The sequence below is a fragment of the Giraffa tippelskirchi genome, chromosome 9 (assembly GCF_054371585.1).
Source record: "Giraffa tippelskirchi isolate mGirTip1 chromosome 9, T2T-mGirTip1v1.2.pri, whole genome shotgun sequence".
In the NCBI taxonomy this organism is placed as follows: Eukaryota; Metazoa; Chordata; class Mammalia; order Artiodactyla; family Giraffidae; genus Giraffa; species Giraffa tippelskirchi.
Window position 1 is genome coordinate 4,385,982 of NC_137283.1, and position 20,528 is coordinate 4,406,509.

The 20,528-nt window shown below is 41.5% G+C and overlaps 1 protein-coding gene across 15 annotated transcripts in view; it reads left to right on the forward strand.

Annotated features, from left to right (window-relative positions):
• Nucleotides 1–20,528, forward strand: part of RBMS3 (RNA binding motif single stranded interacting protein 3) — a 1,621,798-nt gene that overhangs the window by 1,457,065 nt on the left and 144,205 nt on the right. For 14 of the 15 annotated variants that reach the window (XM_081526995.1, XM_081526994.1, XM_081526997.1 and 11 more), the window contains one exon: nucleotides 17,311–17,357. In XM_081526995.1, coding sequence (XP_081383121.1) covers nucleotides 17,311–17,357 — 47 coding nt within the window. Of the gene's footprint in view, nucleotides 1–13,590; nucleotides 13,630–17,310; nucleotides 17,358–20,528 lie in introns of all 15 variants that reach the window. The other variant, XM_081527008.1, reaches the window with a different exon arrangement.

The window sequence follows — 20,528 nt, forward strand, 5'->3', positions numbered from 1 at the left end:
ATTTTCCAAATGTTATTATCGTTAATGATGTAACATGTTTGAAAGAAAATCTACCGCTCATATCACTTTCCAGCTGAATTTTTGACTTAAAAATGTATCCCAAAACAAGTAGAAATTAACTTTACTTTGACCAATATTGTTAATGTTTCTTGAGATAATATTCACAATCATTATTTGCATTCAAGAATTATTTAGCACTGAAGCGTTACATGGTTTTCAAATTTCTAGCCAATTTTCTCGTGAAGGTCATGTAATCAAAAAAGCCAGGAGCTCGTAATGGGAGGGGACTTGGATGGAGAAAATGAAAGAAAAATGCAAAAGTAAAAGAAAAGCATGAGCCCTTGCTAGATACCAAGGAGAAGACTGAGCTACTATTGAGAACTGATGGATTATATGGTTGGTGTTTTTAAAGGGAAAGAGGATAAACTATTAACCAACCTATTCTGCCATATAATGGCAGTTATGAATGTGTTTATGCAACCTCTGTGGTTATGAAGAGTACATGCTCAAACACTTTCCAGTATCTTTCAAAACTGTTATCTTCAAAAGAAGCAGCATTCTGATACCACAGCTGGTGACTTTCTGGACTTAACAAAGAATTAGGGGACTTCCCTGGTGGTCTAGTGGCTAAACCTTCAAGCTCCCAATGCAGGGGGCCCAGGCTTGATCCCTGGGAACTAGATCCCATATGTCACAGCTAAGACCCAGTGCAGCCAAATAAATAAATATTTAATTTGAAAAAACAAAGAATTAGGAAGCAGAAACTTTCTTGCATATTCTATAGGTTTCATAGTGCTGAATGTAAATAATCTTTAGGTTTCTACACCCTAATCTATTTCAAGGGTGAGGTTACCAAATTCTTCTGTATAAGGAATTTTGAGTCCTTATAAGTAGTGGGATTAACTTACAAAATTTCCTTTTGTTTAGTGAAACACTCAGACTCATGAAATAATCAACGGAGAAGGACAATTTGTGGGCTCCAGATGTGTATATTTACCCCACTTACTAAAATTTATTTGCTACCCAGCATCAATATTCCCAGTGCTTTCATGGTCATTTTTACAAAAATATTTATCTTATCTATTTGGTTGCACCAGGTCTTAGCCACAGCATATGTGATCATTGATCTTCGTTGCAGCATGCGGGAATCTTGAATTGTGACATGTGAACTTTCTGCTGCAGCATGTGGGATCTAATTCCCTGAACAGGGGTCAAACCCAGACTGCCTGAACTGGGAGCACTGAATCTTAAGTAACTGGACCAGCAGGGAAGTCTCCTTTCTTAGTCATTTGAATATGTGCAGAACAGCAAAAAGTTTGAGTCGCCAAATATGTGCTCCCAGCTGAGGCTGAATATGTGACACTTTGCCTTCTTGTTCCAGTTCTTATACTATTAAATAGTATCCTTATTTAGGGCTACATTTTTTTTAACTTTTAAATTTGTTTTGGGGTATAGCCAATTAACAATGTTGTGATAGTCTCAGGTGGACAGCAAAGGGTCTCAGCCATACATATGCATGCATCAATTCTCCCCCGAACTCCCCTCCCATCCAGGCTACCGAATAACTTTGAATGGAGTTCCATGTGCTATACAGTAGGTCCTTGTTGGTTTTCCATTCTAAATATAGCAATGTGTATATATTCATTCGAAACTCCCTAATTATCCCTTCCCTCCCCCATTCTTCCCCCCCAAATCATAAGTTTGTTCTCTAAGTCTGTGAGTCTGTTTCTGTTTAGTAAGTTCATTTGTATATTTTTTTAAGATTCCACATATAAGGGATGTCATATGATATTTCTCCTTCTCTGACTTGCTTCACATGATATGGCAACCTCTAAGTCCATCCATGTTGCTGCAAATGGCGTTACTTCATTCTTTTTAATGACTGGGTAATATCCCATTGTATATATGTACTACATCTTCTTTATCCATTCCTCTGTCAGTGGACATTTAGGTTGCTTCTATGTCTTGGCTAATGTGAACAGTGCTGCAGTGAACACTGGGGTACATGTGTCCTTTCAGAGCATGCTTTTCTTCTTATGTATACTCAGAAGTGAGATAGCAGGGTCATACAGTGGCTCTATCTTTAGTTTTTTAAGGGAACTTCGTGTTGTTTTCCATAGTGGCTGCACCAGTTGGCGTTCCCACCAACAATGCAGAAGGGCTCCCTTCTCCCTACACCCTCTCTAGCATTGATTGTTTTGTGGTTTTTTGATGATAGCCATTTTGACTGATGTGAAGTGATATCTCACTGTAGTTTTGATGTGCATTTCTCTAATAATTAGAAGTGTTGATCTTTTCATGTGTCTCTTTGCCATCCGTATGTCTTCTATGGAGAAATGTTTATACAGGTCTTCTCCCCATTTTTTGAGTGGATTGTTTGTTTTGATGCTACTGAGCATCATGAGCTGTTTATAAATTTTGGAGACTAATATTTGTCTGTCATATTATTGGCAAATATTTTCTCCCAATCTGTTAGTTGTCTTTTTGTTTTATTTATTGTTTCTTTTGCACTGCAAAAGCTTTTGAATTTATGTATTTATTTATTTATTTTGACGCTAATTACATTACAATATTGTAGTGGTTTTGCCACACATCGACATGACTCAGCCACGGGTGCACATGTGTTCCCCATCCTGAACCCCCCTCCCACCTCCCTCCCCATCCCATCCCTCAGGGTTGTCCCAGTGCACCATCTTTGAGTGCCCTGTTTCATGCATCGAACTTGGACTGGTGATCTATTTCACATACAGTAACATACATGTTTCAGTGCTCCCATTTGTTTATTTTTGGTTTTGCTTCCGTTATTCTGGCAGATGGGTCAAGGAAGATACTGCTGCAATTTATGTCAGAGGGTGTTCTACCTCTGTTTTCCTCTAAGATTTTTGTAGTGTTCAATCTCACATTTAGGTCTTTAATCCATTTTGAGCTTATTTTTGTATATGGTATTAAAGAATGATCTAATTTCATTTTTTAATGGAGCTGTCCAGTATTTCCAGCACCATTTGTTGAAGAGACTGTCTTCCCAACATTGTGTAGTCTCGCCTGGTTTGTCGTAATTTCATTGATGGTAGATGCATGGGTTTATTTCTGGGTTTCTATCCTATTTCATTGATCTGTATTTCAATCTGTGTTCAAGCATAATCCTTTTTTGATGGCTGTAGCTTTGTGGTTTAGTTTGAAGTCAAGGAGCCTGATTGCTCCAGCCCTGCCTTTCTTTTTCAAGATTGCTTTGGCCATTTGGGGGTTTCTGTGTCTCCATGCAAATTTTAAGGTTCTTGTTTTAGTTCTATAAAAAACATGCCATTAGTAATTTGATAGAGATTGTATTGAATCTGTACTTTGCATTGGGTAGTATAGTCATTTTGACAATATCGATTCTTCCAGTGCACGAACATGGTATATCTTTTCATCTGTTTCTGTCTTCTTTGATTTCTTTCTTCAGTGTCTTACAGTTTTCGCAGTACGAGTTTTTGTCTCCTTTGGTAGGTTTCTTCAGAGATATTTTATTGTTTTTGATGTGATGGTAAGTGGAACTGTTCCTTGAATTTCTTTTTCTGATCTTTCATTGTTAGTATATAGAAATGCAGCAGATCTCTGTGTGTTCATTTTGTAACCTGCAACTTTATCAAACTCAGTGATGAGCTATAGTAGTTTTCTGGTAGTGTCTTCAGGATCTTCTGTGTATAGTATTATGTCATCTGCAAACAGTAATAGTTTAACTTCTTTTTCAGTTTGGATTCCCTTTCTTTTTTTCGCTAGTTGCCATAGCTAGGACTTCCAAAACTATGTTGAATAAAAGTGGTGAGAGTGGACATCCTTGTCTTGTTCCTGATCTTAGAGGAAATACTTTCAGCTTTTCACCATTGAGCATGAGCTGTACGTTTGTTGTGTATGTCCTTTATTAAGTTGAGGTAAATTCTCTTTAGGCTAGGGCTATGTTTTTGCTTGTTCATGCTTTTTATTGGTGTTTTCAATTTTTAAAGTGGCCCTAAATTGTAGTTTTGAAGTGCTGTCTGGTGTTTCTAAGTGAAAGAAATCTATAATATGCCTAATGGAGAAAATATGGAAAAATGAGGATAGGCTTCATTGAGGCATTACTTAGAGTGCTGTTGCCCATGAGCTCAATGTTAATGAATAAACAATGTATATTAAATATGGTGTCTTTAGGCAGATATAAAACAAGGTTTTTTATTGATTAGTTGGTGAAAATGCTGTGACCAGACCTGACCCTATATTTCCTCTAAGAGCAGTGACTCAGTATTCACTAATTCAGTGTTCATGGTGACTTCATGGAATATAATTACTTCAAATAACAAGAATCCATTCTATCTTGTTTTATGTTCACTGTTGTTAAGTGGGATCCAGTCTCTTGGTTAAGTTTTTGTCTCTCCCATTCATATGAAAAGCAATTTGCTTGCATATGAAAATTAACTGCTACCAGTGTATGAGTCAACTGTCTTTATTTGAAGAGTTGTGTTACAGTCTATCATCAGTTTTTATGGATTTAAAGACATTAGTTCTTACTCTATTCAACAAATATGTATAAAACTTTCTAAGGAAATTGGGGAGATTTCCGATCCTATGTTCATTAATTTATTGAGTCTATGAGTGACTAGTAGACTTGGAATTATTTCATAAAGATCCTTAAACATTTGACCCAATGTAGAGATTCATATTCTTGCTATCTTCCTTAGCAAGAAAAATCTGATACACTGAATTATTTCTACTATCATTTGTATCATTATTGTCTGCTCACCTGTTTGCATGTGATAAGAAGGGTGTGTTGTTCTGTAGGAACCGAGCTCAGTCACATTCATATGGGCAGGTGTTGGTGCTGAAGGGCACATAGATGTCTGTGGAAGTAACAGCAAACACGCTCCATCAAATCTGGAGAAAAGAGGCAATCCTTCTAGTCACCGTTCATAGGGAGCCCTCACAACAGAACATTTTGTTGAGTTTCTTGAAAGCATTTGGTTGTCACTAGGTATCACCGATGTTACTGTAAAGCACATGCTTGGAGACCTTCCTAGCAATGAGGAAGACAAGGCAGAACTCACATACATGGCCACCTGGCCTTTAGTTGGATATTTTATGACCAGTGTGTCCTGCTTAGGAACTATCTGATTAATCACGAGTCCTTCATATTAACTCACTATTGATCAGAGATGTATTAATGCATCTTTTGTTACCTGAATGTTATTGACCAGAGATGTTTCAGTATTTACTTATATAACATCATTGGCCACGGGTGTTACTTTCTTCAAAAATTCCCTGATCAGTGATGTGTTAAGTATAAGAAGAACCTGACAACAGGCCCAGGAGTTCACCATTTCTGTTAGCTTTGAAGCCATATTGACTGCAATTTTATTTTGCAATACTGAACATCAGAAAGTTTGTTTCAGAGATATTGAATTAAAGTCCTGCCCCACTGAGCTACTAGAAGTAATACGTTGAAGAGAAACTGAAGTACAGTTATCTATGAAATAGTATATCTAAAGAATTATTTGAAAAACTTAGTAATAATTGCACGCAAATTCAGGTTCTATTCAGCTGTATTCTATGAAAGTAGAAACATCATCTATATAATTCACTACTGTTTCCATTGGCTATATCACAGTGCATGACAGTTTCCTGTCCAATTCTTTTCTCTAATGAGACCTTGGGGGAATAGTTAAGATGTATCTATCAACATACCTATGTTCTGCAAATAGTCCTTTTAACTTTAAAGTGAAGAGAATTTTAACATGTATGATCTTGAAAAGAGAAATTGTCTGTTAGGAGACATGACAGCACTTGGAATTAAATGTGATAACCAGCCCACCAGATGTGGTTTTTTCCATTTCATCTGTTTTGCCTGCAATTTGGAGAGCAGACTCAAGGTGAACGACCCTTCTAATCTCAAAAGAATTCTTCCCATTGGCATACAAACTTGAATTCTCGGTCACTCAGCATGAAAGATTTCTTAGTTAAGTGTCCTTATTTTAAAGCTGCCAGGTCTAATATTTACTAACCTATGATCACTAAAAGTAAAAGGCAAATCGTGTAAATTCCTGTAATAGTGTTCAGGTCAGTTCAGTCGCTCAGTCATGTCCGACTCTTTGTGACCCCATGGACTGCAGCACGCCAGGCCTCCCTATCCATCACCAACACCTGGAGTCCACCCAAACCGATGTCCATCGAGTCGGTGATGCCATCAACCCATCTCATCCTCTGTCGTCCCCTTCTTCTCCTGCCCTCAATGTTTCCCAGCATCAGGGTCTTTTCCAATGAGTCAGCTCTTCGCATCAGGTGGCCAAAGTATTGGAGTTTCAGCTTCAACATCAGTCCTTCCAATGAACACCCAGGGCTGATCTCCTTTAGGATGGACTGGTTGGATCTCCTTGCAGTCCAAGAGGCTCTCAAGAGTCTTCTCCAACACCACAGTTCAAAAGCATCAATTCTTCGGCACTCAGCTTTCTTCATAGTCCAACTCTCACATCCATACATGACCACTGGAAAAACCATAGACTGGACTAGACAGACCTTTGTTGGCAAAGTAATGTCTCTGCTTTTTAATATGCCATCTTGATTGGTCATAACTTTCCTTCCAAGGAGTAAGCATCTTTTAATTTCATGGCTGCAATCACCATCTGCACTGATTTTGGAGCCCAGAAAAATAAAGTCAGTGTAAGTTTGGATAAAATACGATTGATGATGAGCTCTAGTCCTCTGCCTTCTCTCTACTCCCAAGCAAGAGGCTAGAAAAACTCACTTGTATTCTTGGGGAGGTGGTGTGGGGGAATAAGGAGGGGCTCAAGGCTAAGATTATATCAAGCATTTACAAGGAGAAAGGCTGATGATTGATCACCATGTCTCCTGTGGACCCTTGATGCAGTCCCCATGGAACAGGGCAGCTATGTGGGGTACCAGTCAATTGGGGGACTTCTTGAATGGTTGGCACTGTCCTGGCAGCCCACCTGTCACAAGATGCAGAGTGGTTCCCATCAATTTTTTTTAAATTTATTTATCTTACTTTTGGCTGTGCTGGGCCTTCATTGCTGTGCAGGCTTTGTCTAGTGTGGAGAACAGAATCTACTCTCTAGTTGCAGTACATGGGCTTCTAATTACTGCGGCTTCTCTTGTTGCAGACATGGGCTTTAGGGCTTGTGGGCTCAGTAGTTGTGAAGCATGGGCTTGGTTGCCCTGCAGCATGTGGAGTCTTCCCAGACCAGGGATCGAACCCATGTCCGATGCTTTGGCAAGCAGATTCTTAACCACTGGACCACCAGGGAAGTCCCCTATCAATATGTAAGCTTCCATGTGACATCAAAATGTATCTTGGATCTGAAAGGGTACAGATCATTTAGCTAGATAACCGAGACTTTCACCTGTCTAGCTGCACGGGCTCGCCCTGGAAGCAACCTCAACATCTTATATTTTTTACCTGATTTACCTGTGTGGGGTTTTATAGTATGTACACTGCAACACTGACTCTAAAACGACAATCAATTAAAGAAAAAATACTATTTTAAATACCACTAAAAAAGAGGAGAAATTTGCCATACTCTCAAATGCCATCAAGTATCCTGTTAGCCTCGATTTCACAGACGTTGAAAAGTAAAGCAAAACTATGTCTTGGAATCTACAAAGATCAGTCATTTAGACTCAGGTGAAAACAGAAGCACCGACATAAAATATGGCAATGTTCTCTTGTCTCTTTCTGATTATCAATCACGGCTTCTTTTAACTTTGGTTTTAATGACAAACTCAGACTGGAACTTGTTCTCTTTTCCCCGACTCAGAGACCCTTAGCTACATGATACCCTGCAGGCAGCGCTAGAGGCAGAATATCTGCCTGCCGGTGCAGGAGACATTAGACACGCAGGTTCGATCCCTGGGTCAGGAAGGTCCCCTGGAGGAGCATGGCAACCCTCGCCAGTATTCTTGCCTGGAGAATCCCATGGACAGGGGAGTCTGGCAGGCTATAATCCATGGGGTCGCAAAGAGTCAGAAATGACAGAAGTGACTTAGGGTGCACCCACGCACATAATGCTATGATAGCTTTTATTCTGCTTCCCTTTGAACAATGCTTTTGTGTGTGTGTGCAGTCATAGATTTTTGCAGCCTTCCAGTCTTAATTCTGTCTGCATCTTTTTTATCTTGTCCTTTTCTATTGCTGGATAGGGGACAACATCTCTGTCTGATATGAATGTTATAGCAGAAGCTGGAAAGAAGAAATATTATAAGCAGCAGCATAACTCCCCTTGATGGTCTTTTCCCGGACACGAGAAGGCAGATCTTCTCTAGTCTCTGCATATTTTTGCTATTTTTTTTTATAAGTGATACATCGCCTGCATTTCATTTAATTGATTCCTGACACGCCTCTGGAGATTTCAAGATGACTTTTAACAGTCTCGTACTCTCTGGTTTCAGGGTCAGGCACCTGGATAGGGATGAGCCTCCAGTCCCTCTTGGATTCCTGCTGATATTATGGTTCAGGTGCACTAGCTACCCTGTTGCATCAGGAGGCTCTCTCAGTGACCCCAGTAATCACTTTGCTTCTTCCTATCTCTGCTAAGCAATCAAGGGCTGAGATGCTGTCTTCAGCAGTTCTGTTGAGTTCACTTGAATTTTTTTTAAGGAGATCTTACTGGTAAAATAAAAATTCAAAATACCCCAGTTCCATTTTCAGATACAGGTTTGGGACTTCCCTGGCATCTTAGTGGTTGGAGGTCTGCACTTCTGCCGCAGAGGGCACAGGTTCAGTCCCTGGTGGGGAAACAAGAGCCTGCATGTGGTGTGGCACAGCGAAAGAAGAAAAAAGAGCAAGACCCAGATATAAGCTTAAATGAAGTCCAAATTCAAAATTTTCAAGTCATATGTTCATTCACCAATTCATTGAACAAACATTTGATGAGTCTGCTATGTCCCAATAACTGGCTTGGGAAGAGGAGATAAGAAGATGAAATCAGCCAGGAGCCCGTTTAGGAGAGGCACACAAGCGGCGCGTGTGGACATGTTCACTCCTGTCCTGCGTCGTGGGCGCAGAACAAAGGCAGGCGTTAATGCTTCATGGAGGCAAATGGCTTTTAGAGGCCATGACATTCTGTCTGAGGCTGGAGAAGGGAAGTTCCATATTCCCTCAGTGCTACACAGAGTTTCCAGCTAACACCTGAAGCCACAAAGGCCCAGAGGTCACACTCCAGGACAGGGTGAGTGTCTGTCTGAGTTGGTGAAGGGTGGGGTCTGGAATCGCACAGGAAGGTGGGATCTGCCCATTGTAAGAACAGATTTCATAGCACAATGTTATGGCTGGTGGACTGAGAGGAAGATGGAAGCAGAGGCTGAAGAGAATATTTTTTATGAAAAGTAAGTAAAGTCGCTCAGTCGTGTCCGACTCTTAGCGACCCCCGGGACTGCAGGCTCCTACCAGGCTCCTCCGTCCATGGAATTTTCCAGGCAAGAGTACTGGAGTGGGTTGCCATTGCCTTCTCCATATCTTTTTATGAAAAGATAGCAGTAAACACCCAAATAAGAAATGATAACTTTAGAAGATACTGACAATCCATGCACTTACTAATTAATCTTGGCAATGATTGCCTGGAACTCAGTTTGGATACTTGATTTTGAGGCGAAGATATGGGCTTCACTGATAAACAGTAGTTGGGATCAGAAGGTGAATGTCATCATGACACAGAAGGAGAGAGAAGGAGGGAAGCCCTAGTCCTGAGCGCTGACGTCTCAAAGGCAATAGCGAGTAACACCAAAGAAGAAAAAGCGCTCTGAGTGATCAGAAGGAAATTAGGGGAGAGGCTCACAGTGCTTTGAGGGCTCAGGAATTATGAAGATTAGAGAGTGTATTGTGAGCCAGTTCACAGGTTGGCTGGCCTCTCTTACACGACAGTTATCTAGGATTTCTGTCCCATCCAGGGCCGTGCAGTATTGGCTCCCTTCTGTAGGTTTGGGCGTTTTCCTGTCTCCCATCTCATTTGTTCCTCACCTTCTCTTTAGAGGGACTTTCCTGGTGACTCAGACAATAAAGAATCTGCCTTCAGAGTGGGAAACCAGGGTTCGATCCCTGGTTTCAGAAGATCCCCTAGAGAAGGGAATTGCTACCGACTCCAGTATTTTTGCCTGGCAAACCCGTGGACAGAGGAGCCTGGCGGGCTGCTGTCCATGGGTCGCAAAGAGTCAGACTTGACTGAGAGACTCACACATCCACACGTTTCTCTTTAGAAGAGGGACTGGCTGCTCGCAGCCCAGGGAGCATCCCTTCAGCAGGTGAGAGCAGATACCTGCCTTACACGGTTGACCCCTCTCGCAGGAGACACAGACCACTCAGTGGCCATGTATCTATGGCAGAACTGTTCCCGGTAAAGCCCACCACTTGCCTCTTCTGAAAGCCAGGAGGTCATGCTCTTACATCCCCATTCAGCAAGAGCCCTTGACCTCAGTTTTGCCCTGAGCATATTATTTCCTAGGATTAGTGCCTCTCTTAACTGAAGAAGGTGAAAAACCCTTTCTTTGGCCAAAAGCTTGACTGGGTATTGATCATTTTGTGGTCTTCTGGTGATTTTTATTGATTGCTCTGAATGGCGTGGATATCCACACTTCAGGGATCACATATGACACCTTCAACTTCTCAGTCAGTTTGTGCTTTGGATTTATAAATTTTTACTAACTTCCACCACTAGAGTCACTGTACCATTAACCTTGTAGTTTCAGCCTTTATTCTTGACCTCCTGCCATTCTCAAGCTGGTAAAATATAAATATAACAAAGTTATACTACAGAGACATTACTTTGCCAACAAAGGTCCATCTAGTCAAAGCGATGGTTTTCCCAGTAGCCATGTATGGATGTGAGAGTTGGACTATAAACAAAGCTGAGCACCAAAGAATTGATGCTTTTGAACTGTGGTGTTGGAGAAGACTCTTGAGAGTCCCTTGGACTACAAGGAGATCCAACCAGTCCATCCTAAAGGAGATCAGTCCTGAGTGTTCATTGGAAGGACTGATGCTGAAGCTGAACCTCCAATACTTTGGCCACCTGATGCGAAAAACTGACTCATTGGAAAAGACCCTGATGCTGGGAAAGATTGAAGGCAGGAGGAGAAGGGGACGACAGAGGATGAGATGGTTGGATGGCATCAGTGACTCAGTGGACATGAGTTTGAGTAAACTCTGGGATTTGGTGATGGACAGGGAGGCCTGGCATGCTGCAGCCCATGGGGTCGCAAAGAGTCAGACACAACTGAGCGACTGAACTGAACTGATACTACAAAGGTTTCACTACAGTAACCATACCTAAACATTTATAATGCATTATAATTTAAGTCCTTTTCACATCCCTTATTGTTGCTGTTGTTTAATCCCTAAGTCATACCTAACTCATTGCAACTCCATAGACTGTAGCCCACCAGGCTCCTCTGGCCATGGGATTCTCCAGGAGATCTTTCCAACCCAGGGACTGAACTCACACCTCTGCCTCAGCAGAAGGATTCTTTATCAGTGAACCACCAGGGAACCCTCTGCTGTAAAGAAACCGCCTACCAATGTAGGAGACCTGGGTTCCATCCCTGGGTTGGGAAGATCCCCTGGAGGAGGGCATGGCAACCCACTCCAGTATTCTTGCTGGGAAATTGAATGGACAGAGGAGCCTGGTGGACTACAGTCTATGGGGTCGCAAGAGTCAGACACGACTTAGCGACTAAGCAACAAATATAATTTTTAAGTTATTTTATTTCATTTATTGAATTCTTACGATAACCAGCTAACAGTTGCAAATAGGGTTTAAATTAGTTGCAAAAATTAAACTCTTTAAAAATGATACCCAGAAAACCAAGTTATCCTTTTCTTCATTGGCTTTCTGAGCTTACCTTGTGCTAATCCAGTACACAATAGGAACTAAAATATATGATGACACTTACTACCTGTTTATTACAGGTTGCCTTAAATCTGATCTTAGAAGATTGGAGATTTTTTGTGATTATTCATTTGTAACTAATCCAGTTACTTCCCTACTACTTCCCTAGTGAGTACATTTTAAGCAGTATTTCCATAATTATTACCTCTTCATTTAAAGTTATGAATATCAAATATCTAGCTCCTAAGTCAAACTGACATGTCTCAATGTATCCACTGTGTTTATTGGAAAATAATTTTGGTCTCCTTTGTTGACCAAGCAAAATGTAGAACCTAAAAGTTGAAAATTATGTGTTATTCACTGGACAAAACTGAGGACTTAAGCCTGGGACACAGCATCTCAGATCATTCTAAGAGACTGCTTCCAAAGAGGTAGGGGAGGAGCCAGGATATACAGAGATTTTTGCAACAAAGATCAGATAGTCAGAACATCAAAAGATTACTTTTAATTAAGAAAAACAAGGTAGCTCAACGTAAGGAATTTAGTGCTTCCCTCTAGATGTGGCATGCCATGCCACGCTTCAGTTGTGTCCAACTCTTTGTGACCCCATAGACTGTAGCCCGCCGGCTCTTCTGTCCATGGGACTTTTCCCAGCAAGAATACTGAAGTGGGTTGCCATACCCTCCTCCAGGGGATCTTTCTGACCCAGGACTCGAACCGGTGTCTCCTGCGTCTCCTACATTGCAGGCAGATTCTTTACTGCTGAGCCACTGTGGAAGCCCCCTTCCTCTGTATGGGAAGATGAAAAATTCAGGGCTTATTGAAATCACCCCTTTGATATGCACCTCAGCTGTCTATGGCCAGTGTTCTGTGCTTTCTTATCCCAAATCTCCTCAAGGTGTACATTTGTGGGTGGCTGCAGTGGCTGATGGTTTGATGATGGGCATGCCGTTTCAACCTGAGTTCCCACAGGACTCACCAGGACAGCTGTAATGTGATGGTTTGATGGTTGCGACATCTTTGTTTACTGATATGGCAGGCAACATTTTTTTTCATTGACATCTACTTGATTCCTGTAAACTATATTTTAAAGTTTCTATTTAGTTCTTACAGACTCTGCCTGGAAAGACTAGAAATAACCCCATTATGACTGAAATACTAAGCCAAAACTCAGCTGCTCCTGGAAAATGACCCTCCCAAAAAAGCTCCCTTTCTTTTTGAAGTAAACCATAAATGCTTTAATCCACAAATAATGTGAACTTAATATATGGAAAATATCTGTGAATTTAATAAAAATCCTTTTCAAAAGAGAATGACAGAATTAAACATCACTTTTCTACTTATGTGGTGTGTGTGACATTTTCATTTTGTTCCAAGCTATTTTACCTGTTTTGTGGCTCTGGAGTTTGTAAACATGCCATAAAATTTGGTAATTACATAATGACAATTTCATGGTTCTAGTTCAGTATAAAGGTGGCTAGACAGAGCAGCAAAATCGATTTTCTTTTTTACCTTGTGCGAAGGAACAAAGGAAATGGAATGCAAAATCTGCATTAAGACCATGTTAGAATTATAGCTCAACAATCTGTTACACATGAAAGGAAAACCAGGTGCAGCCCTGCGTTAGTTATCGTGCTGTGATATTCAGCCAGCGGGTTCTGCTCAAACACCCCTGTGTTTAACCCGTGTCTTGCCTTGTAACCCAGTGTTCCAAATGCTGATCTCTGGTTGTGTCCTCTTGCCAAAGGTCCTCAGAGGCAGGACTGACCCCAGACAAAATTATGAAGTGTATGAAACTCGGGTTCACCTGTGCCTTAGTTTCTCTCACCTCCCTGTCCCCGGTGTTACCCTAGTCACCCATCACTCGGGATTTTTCCTCTGTTTTCAGGGGCTTCGTGCTATTTCTTGTTGTCCAGTCTCTCATTTTGAGCAACAGTTATTTATGTATTTGACAGCATCAGCTATTAGTTGTGTATAGTATGTGAATCCTCACTGTCGAGCAGGCTCCGTAGTTGGGGCTTGAGGGCTTAGTTGCTCCACAGCATGTGGGGTCTTAGTTTCCCGAACCAGGGGTTGAGCCTGTGCCCCCTGCGTTCCAAGGTGGGTTCTTCACCACTGGACCCCCGGGGACGTCTCCCAGGCCCTCTTTGTATCATTTTTCTACCTGAAAAATGATCAGTGATTAACCAACAGGAGCCAAGCAATCAAGACCTTCCTCCTTTCCTTCCAAATCTTACTTTTGAGTGTTCTCACCAGTGTTCTACTCCAAGTGGACTACCTGCCTTGCCCTTTTTATTCACAAGACTTTTTCCGTGATAATTCTCCTGCCTGAGCTGGCCTCCACCTCTTCTCTCCGTCTATGGAAATCCTCACCATCTTCAAGGTTCCACTCAACTGTACCTCCTGCAGGGGCCTTCCGGGAGCACTCCACACTTCATCCATCCTCTCACAGGGCGCTTACCACGTGTCGCTTTGTGTTATAATAATATTGACATGTGCGTCTTGTGTCTAGGCACTGTGCAAGGCACTTCACAAATGTAATGTCTTTCACATTTGACAACAGTCGTATGACATAGGTGTTACCATACCATATAACAGTTAAGGAAACTGAGGCTCAAATAAATGAAATAACTTGCCCAAGGTCCCAGTTCCAGAAAGCAACAGAGCTAAGACTTGAACCCAGATGCAAAACATGTATCCTTTCCACTAAATCATATGGCTTTCTATTTCATTCTTTCCATATTCTAGAAGATGAATGGGGATTGAAGATGAAGGAGAAGGCCAATATAAACTTTCTGATTATCAAATACTATCCAACAAAGGAATAGAATTTTTGTGATAATTACCATATTCTTCGCTAGACCTGATTGGTTAACTATAATCCATGAGAAATTCAAGTCAAATGTGAAAGAAAAAAAATCCTTACTTAACATTGCCAAAACAAACATACTTGGCATAAAAAGAGAATATTGATGACAATTTACAAGTCAAGGAAGCCTGGGGAGCATTGGTCTTTGAGCACTACAGTCCAAGAAAAAGTAGTAAACTTGGCTACCTGCAAGTTTCCTAGGATTTAAACAATTAGGTCTGAAAATACAGTGATCATCTAAATCTCCTATTAACTAACACTATCTTGACTGAGTACACAGCCTGTTTTTTTTTTCCTTCTGTCTTTTGTGTGACATCTTGGATAAGTTACAGAAGAGAAGCTTAAGGTTTCTAAGCAGGAAATTTCAACTCAGACGGATGATCTTGAGGACCCAGAACCATGGAGTCTAGCCTGGACAGGTCGCTTCTGGGGGGTCTTCAGCTTCGGGCCAGCCTCCCACCCATCACATGGTGGAGGTCCATCAAGGGGATAATTTAGATTTAGAATCTACATGCTTTGACATCAGTATCTTTGCTTCTCCCAAGGTAGGAGAAATCTGTCTTCATATCTACTCTTTATTCTCGTCTCATTTCCTGGGCTTCAGCTTGTCACACTATCAGATTGTATTTCTTTAGCCAGAGTTATCAGTAATCCTGTGTTCCCAGTGCGTCTCGGTCTCAGCTTTGTTTGCAAACTTCGTTTCAATTATGTATGCTTCCTCTATGCCAATTCCATTTATAGATGGTTCTACATTTTTGTTCCTCATACCAATCTTAATAATAAGTTTTAAATTATTATTCAGGGAAAACAATGCATCTAAGCTCAATGTAGCAGGCCGTCCTGGACTTTAGGCTCCATCTTAGAAAGCCTGAGAATTTTCATTTTGGTTATGTGTTAAATCTTAGGAATTCAATGAGCTGAATAGGAAAACCACTTTCAACTGCTCTAGAAAAGAAAGTCAAACACAAAAGCTCTTTTTTCTTTTAAGTTTTTATGGTTTTCCTAGTCCTCTACAAAAGTCCTCAAAGCTAGTTTATTTTTTTCGTACTTATTATTTTGAAACAATTACATATTCACAAGAAATTTTGAAAGAAATGAACAGGAGGTCCTGTTTACCCAACACCCCATCTCACCCTATGATTGCATCTTATATAACAATAGTGCATTATCAAGCCAGCTTCCCTGGTAGCTCAGCTGGTAAAGAATCCACCTGCAATGCAGGAGACCCTGGTTTAATTCCTGGGTTGGGAAGATCCTCTGGAGAAGGAAACGGCTACCCACTCCAGTATTGTGGCCTGGAGAATTCCATGGACTGTGTAGTCCATGGGGTCACCAAGAGTCAGGCACAACTGAGCGACTTTCACTTTCATCAAGCCAGGCGATCGATGTTGGACTAACTTACTTTTAAGTTTCAAAAAAGGAAAAAAAAAAAACACATGTCCAGCCTAGTCAGCCCTCAGTCTCATCTTATCTGTCTCAGCCCACAAGCAGTAACTAGGCTGACAGTCCTGGAAGACAGACAGTGGTGGGTCCACATGGCCACAGTGAGATGATCTCTGGGGCTCGTGCAAAATCCTAGTCAGCGTCACAGCAGGGAAGGGCACCCCCAGCAGAGAGTTGGGTTGGAATCTGATTCTGCCTCCAAACCTGTGACCTTGAACAAGTCCCTTGACCCCTCCAGGCTTCCATGTCTGCATCCATCAAATGGAGAAAATATTTCTTCTGCCTATTCATAGAGTCCTTGTGGAGAAGGGAAAGGCTACCCACTCCAGTATTCTGGCCTGGAGAGTTCCATGGACTGTGTAGTCCTTGGGGTCACAAAGAGTCAGACCTGACTGAGTGACTTTCACTTCACTTGCGGTGATGAGATGTGATGGTGTGCATGAAGGGGAAATGTAGATGTCAGTCAGCGATCATCAAATTTATAGTCCTTTCGGTAGTGACTGTCAGTTACAAAATTGTAGTTTTTCAGTGGCGGTGTTACCTTGGAAACAAAACAAAACTACCTCCTTGTTAGCCACAAGGCCAAGAGTTTCCATCACATGCAAATGACCTTCCCTTTCTACACTCTTGAGTGGGACAGGTACCAGCAAGCTGTTGGACAGCACTCTGTGATTCATTGCCTGCATACCCTGAGGCATGCAATCTATTTTAAAATAAATATTTCTTAACACTTTCTTCTAAAAGGTCGAATGCAGTTTAAGTAGCATTTATTTTAACTCTTACCCCAGGATCCATTCTTACCATTTTTTTCCGTGCTGGGAGGTACACAATAGGTGTTTCTGAAAAGAATGAGAAATTATAAGGATACCAGATTAGACAGTGCATGGCATATGAAGTAGAGATGGAGACCATCCAAAATGCATTGTTCTTTGGTTTGTCTGGATATATAATATAAATTCCCTAACTCAATGGTAGATTCTGATGTTCAGGTAGTAAAAATACTAGTTTCGGCAGCAAGGGGGGAGAAATATAAAGGAATAAGTAAACTTAAATCATGGAATGTAAAGATAAAAAGTCGGTGTGTGTACTGAATGCTTTGGACATTACATAAAAACATTAAGATCCATTTTCTCCCTTCTTCCTCCCATTATACAGGCTGGCATGGCCCTGACCTATGATCCCACAGCTGCCATACAGAATGGGTAAGTAGATCACTTTTTCTATGTTTTAATTGCTAAGGTATCTCTGAATTCTGAAATCAGTACTGGAGGAAAATGTTCAAATCTTTCTTTCTGTTCTAAACAAAAATGTAAATCAAACCTTTCTCATCAGCATATTTCTTTTCTTCCTGTGAGTGACTCTGATTTCAGTGGCATCACCCATGCTTACAAAGCTTCTGTCCATATTCCATCTTTCTCTCCCTCTTTCACTTGCGAAAGAGTGATGTGAAGGGGAGGAGTGCAGACTGGTCTGGGAGAAGTGTCTGTGTTTCTGTGTCTAGGGTTAGAATGTCGCTTCTGCTAGATTTCAATAATCTTAGCCTGTGGCCAGGCTCATTTCAACATTAATAAAGCTTCTGTGCTTGCCTCCGGCTCTCAGCGGAAGGGTACCAACGCACAGAATCAAGTTAGTGACACGGTGATTGTATTTTCACACTCTGTTTTAATAAGCATCTGGAAGTCTGCAGACTCTTACTTAGAACAATTAATATAGCCTAAACTTTTCCTCTGAAAAAAAAATCAGACTTAAGCTACATAATCCAGCATCTTTAAAATTCTGTCATTCTGAATATTCTTTGGTTGAAACTTTCTTCTTACTTTCCAATTTCTTTCCTTTACCTTGGCCATCGTGCAATGAGCAAACAAACTGAAGAATAATTAATTATTCTTATTTTCACAATTTTTATCTTAGATTTCTCCATGGCTTTCAGTCTCTAAAGAGTTAGTCAGAATAAAGGTCTCATTTAAGATCAACTTAGAGGATAGAAGGGATAAGGCAATGGCACCCCACTCCAGTCCTCTTGCCTGGAAAATCCCGTGGACGGAGGAGCCTGGTAGGCTGCAGTCCATGAGGTCACTAGGAGTCGGACACAACTGAGCGACTTCACTTTCACTTTTCACTTTCATGCATTGGAGAAGGAAATGGCAACCCACTCCAGTGTTCTTGCCTGGAAAATCCCAGGGATGGGGAGCCTGGTGGGCTGCTGTCTATGGGGTCGCACAGAGTCAGACACGACTAAAGCGACACAGCAGCAGCAGCAGCGGAGGACAGAAGAAATGCAACTCCATTTTCTGTTTGGTCAGCTTAGAGGGTCATTTATTCAGTCACTCAGTAAACATCCAATAAGTCTTCTAAGCACAGTACTGTGCGCTATAGGCTTTAAAAAAGCAATGCATCTGTGTAAAACAAGGGCTCAAGAAACTCACGGTCTGCCTTCCATGAAAGAGTCAACACAGATGATAGTCTATGGTAGAGATCTGTTCCTTTGTCTCATGTTGATTAAAACTTCTCTAGGGGCAAAAATTAATAATATCTCTCCATTTATCCAGTAAGCCTTCTCTTATTTCCAACAAGGCACTCTAAACATGGTGGTGAGAAAGTAAAGACAAGAAATAAAGATACAGAGAATAAAGCCCTCTAGAGTCATACTGTATAGCTGAGAAGATAACTTAGTTAATTCAAAAGACACAGAATATGGCATTATATGCTCAGAGAGAGTGACAAAAGACAGGTGTATAATGTAAGGGAATGACATTTATTGAACACATACTATGTACCAAGTAATTTATGTTTGTAATTTAATAGTACATGTCCTTGGAGTGTAATATATGTAAAAATACTTGTAATTACTATTAGAAATGTATATGCACACTGGAAAATAGAAATAATCAAATTAATACACATGTTCATTAACTAAATTCAGCAAGTGTTTGTGTTTGCATACATGTATGTGTGTGTATAAACATATGAACCCATCTACCTGTCTGTACTGTATATCCACACATCTGCTTATTATAAAGATCTTCTTGCCTGAGGTTCTAGGTCAGTTATCAGAGATGTCCCAGTGTCCTGGGCCTGGGCTGGAATGAGAGGATGCTTTGCTTTAGTCAGTCATCTTTCCAATGCACAATTTAAAATCTGAATCTTTCCCCAAAGACCTAAGTGTCCAGACTTTCACTGTGACTCATGACAAACCTGAAGAGAAAAAAATTGGGATTTAGGCAATGGCACCCCACTCCAGTACTCTTGCCTGGAAAATCCCATGGACGGAGAAGCCTGGTAGGCTACAGTCCATGGGGTCACTAAGAGTCGGACACGACTGAGCGACTTCACTTTCACTTTTCCCTTTCATGCACTGGAGAAGGAAATGGCAACCCACTCCAGTATTCTTGCCTGGAGAATCCCAGGGACGGGGGAGCCTGGTGGGCTGCCGTCTATGGGGTTGCACAGAGTCGGACACGACTGAAGCGACTTAGCAACCTGTAATCTGAGCAGCCCCGGTCTGAACTTTGGTGGTGCCCTGTTACAGGCCATGAGGGCTGCCTGGTCCCCGGGGACAATGTCTCCCTCCCTGATCACCGTCTACCCTGTATAGAGGTCAACCACAGGTATATACGTCCACCTTCCGTCATCCTCTCTGTGATGCCTTTCTCTGTGTACTTTATATTAACAGTAGAACATTGCATCCTTTGAACTATTTCAACAGTTGCAAAAGTGGTTCATCCTCTCCCACTGCCCACTTAGACTTTAACAACAGTGAACATTTCCCTCAGGAAGCAACTTGCAGTTAAGATGCTCAGGATACCATCTTCTTGATTTTATGTGCTCTCATCTGATAAAGAACTTTGTATCATCCAGCAGTCCCTGACTTCAACGTTGCCTTGTCCACTGAATACTCCTTTCAGCCTGTAGAAGTCAAGCCTCTCCCACCTATGAAGAGAGTGGAAGCGAAAGAGGCCTTTTCTGAACTTCCCTGGGGGTTCAGTGGACAAGACTCCACACTGCCAGTGCAGGGGGTACAGGTTCAGTCCCTGGGCGGGGAACAAAGATCCCGCATGCCATGTGGTGCAGTCAAAAAACAAAACAATCTTTTTCTGCCCATAATTTGTAGTGACCACACTATTTTAGCCTTTTCTTTACTGGGAAACAGTTTTAGGATTCTTTACACATTGTCTTCCGGTGTTGTCGCTAACTGGGCTTCCCCAGTGGCTCAGCGGTAAAGAATCCACATGCAGTACAGGAGCCGCAGGAGACGTGGGTTTGATCCCTGGGTCAGGAAGATCCCCTGGAGGAGGGCACAGCAACCCACTCCAGTGGTCTTGCCTGGAGAATCACAAGAGAATCCCATGGGCAGAGAAGCCTGGCAGGCTGCC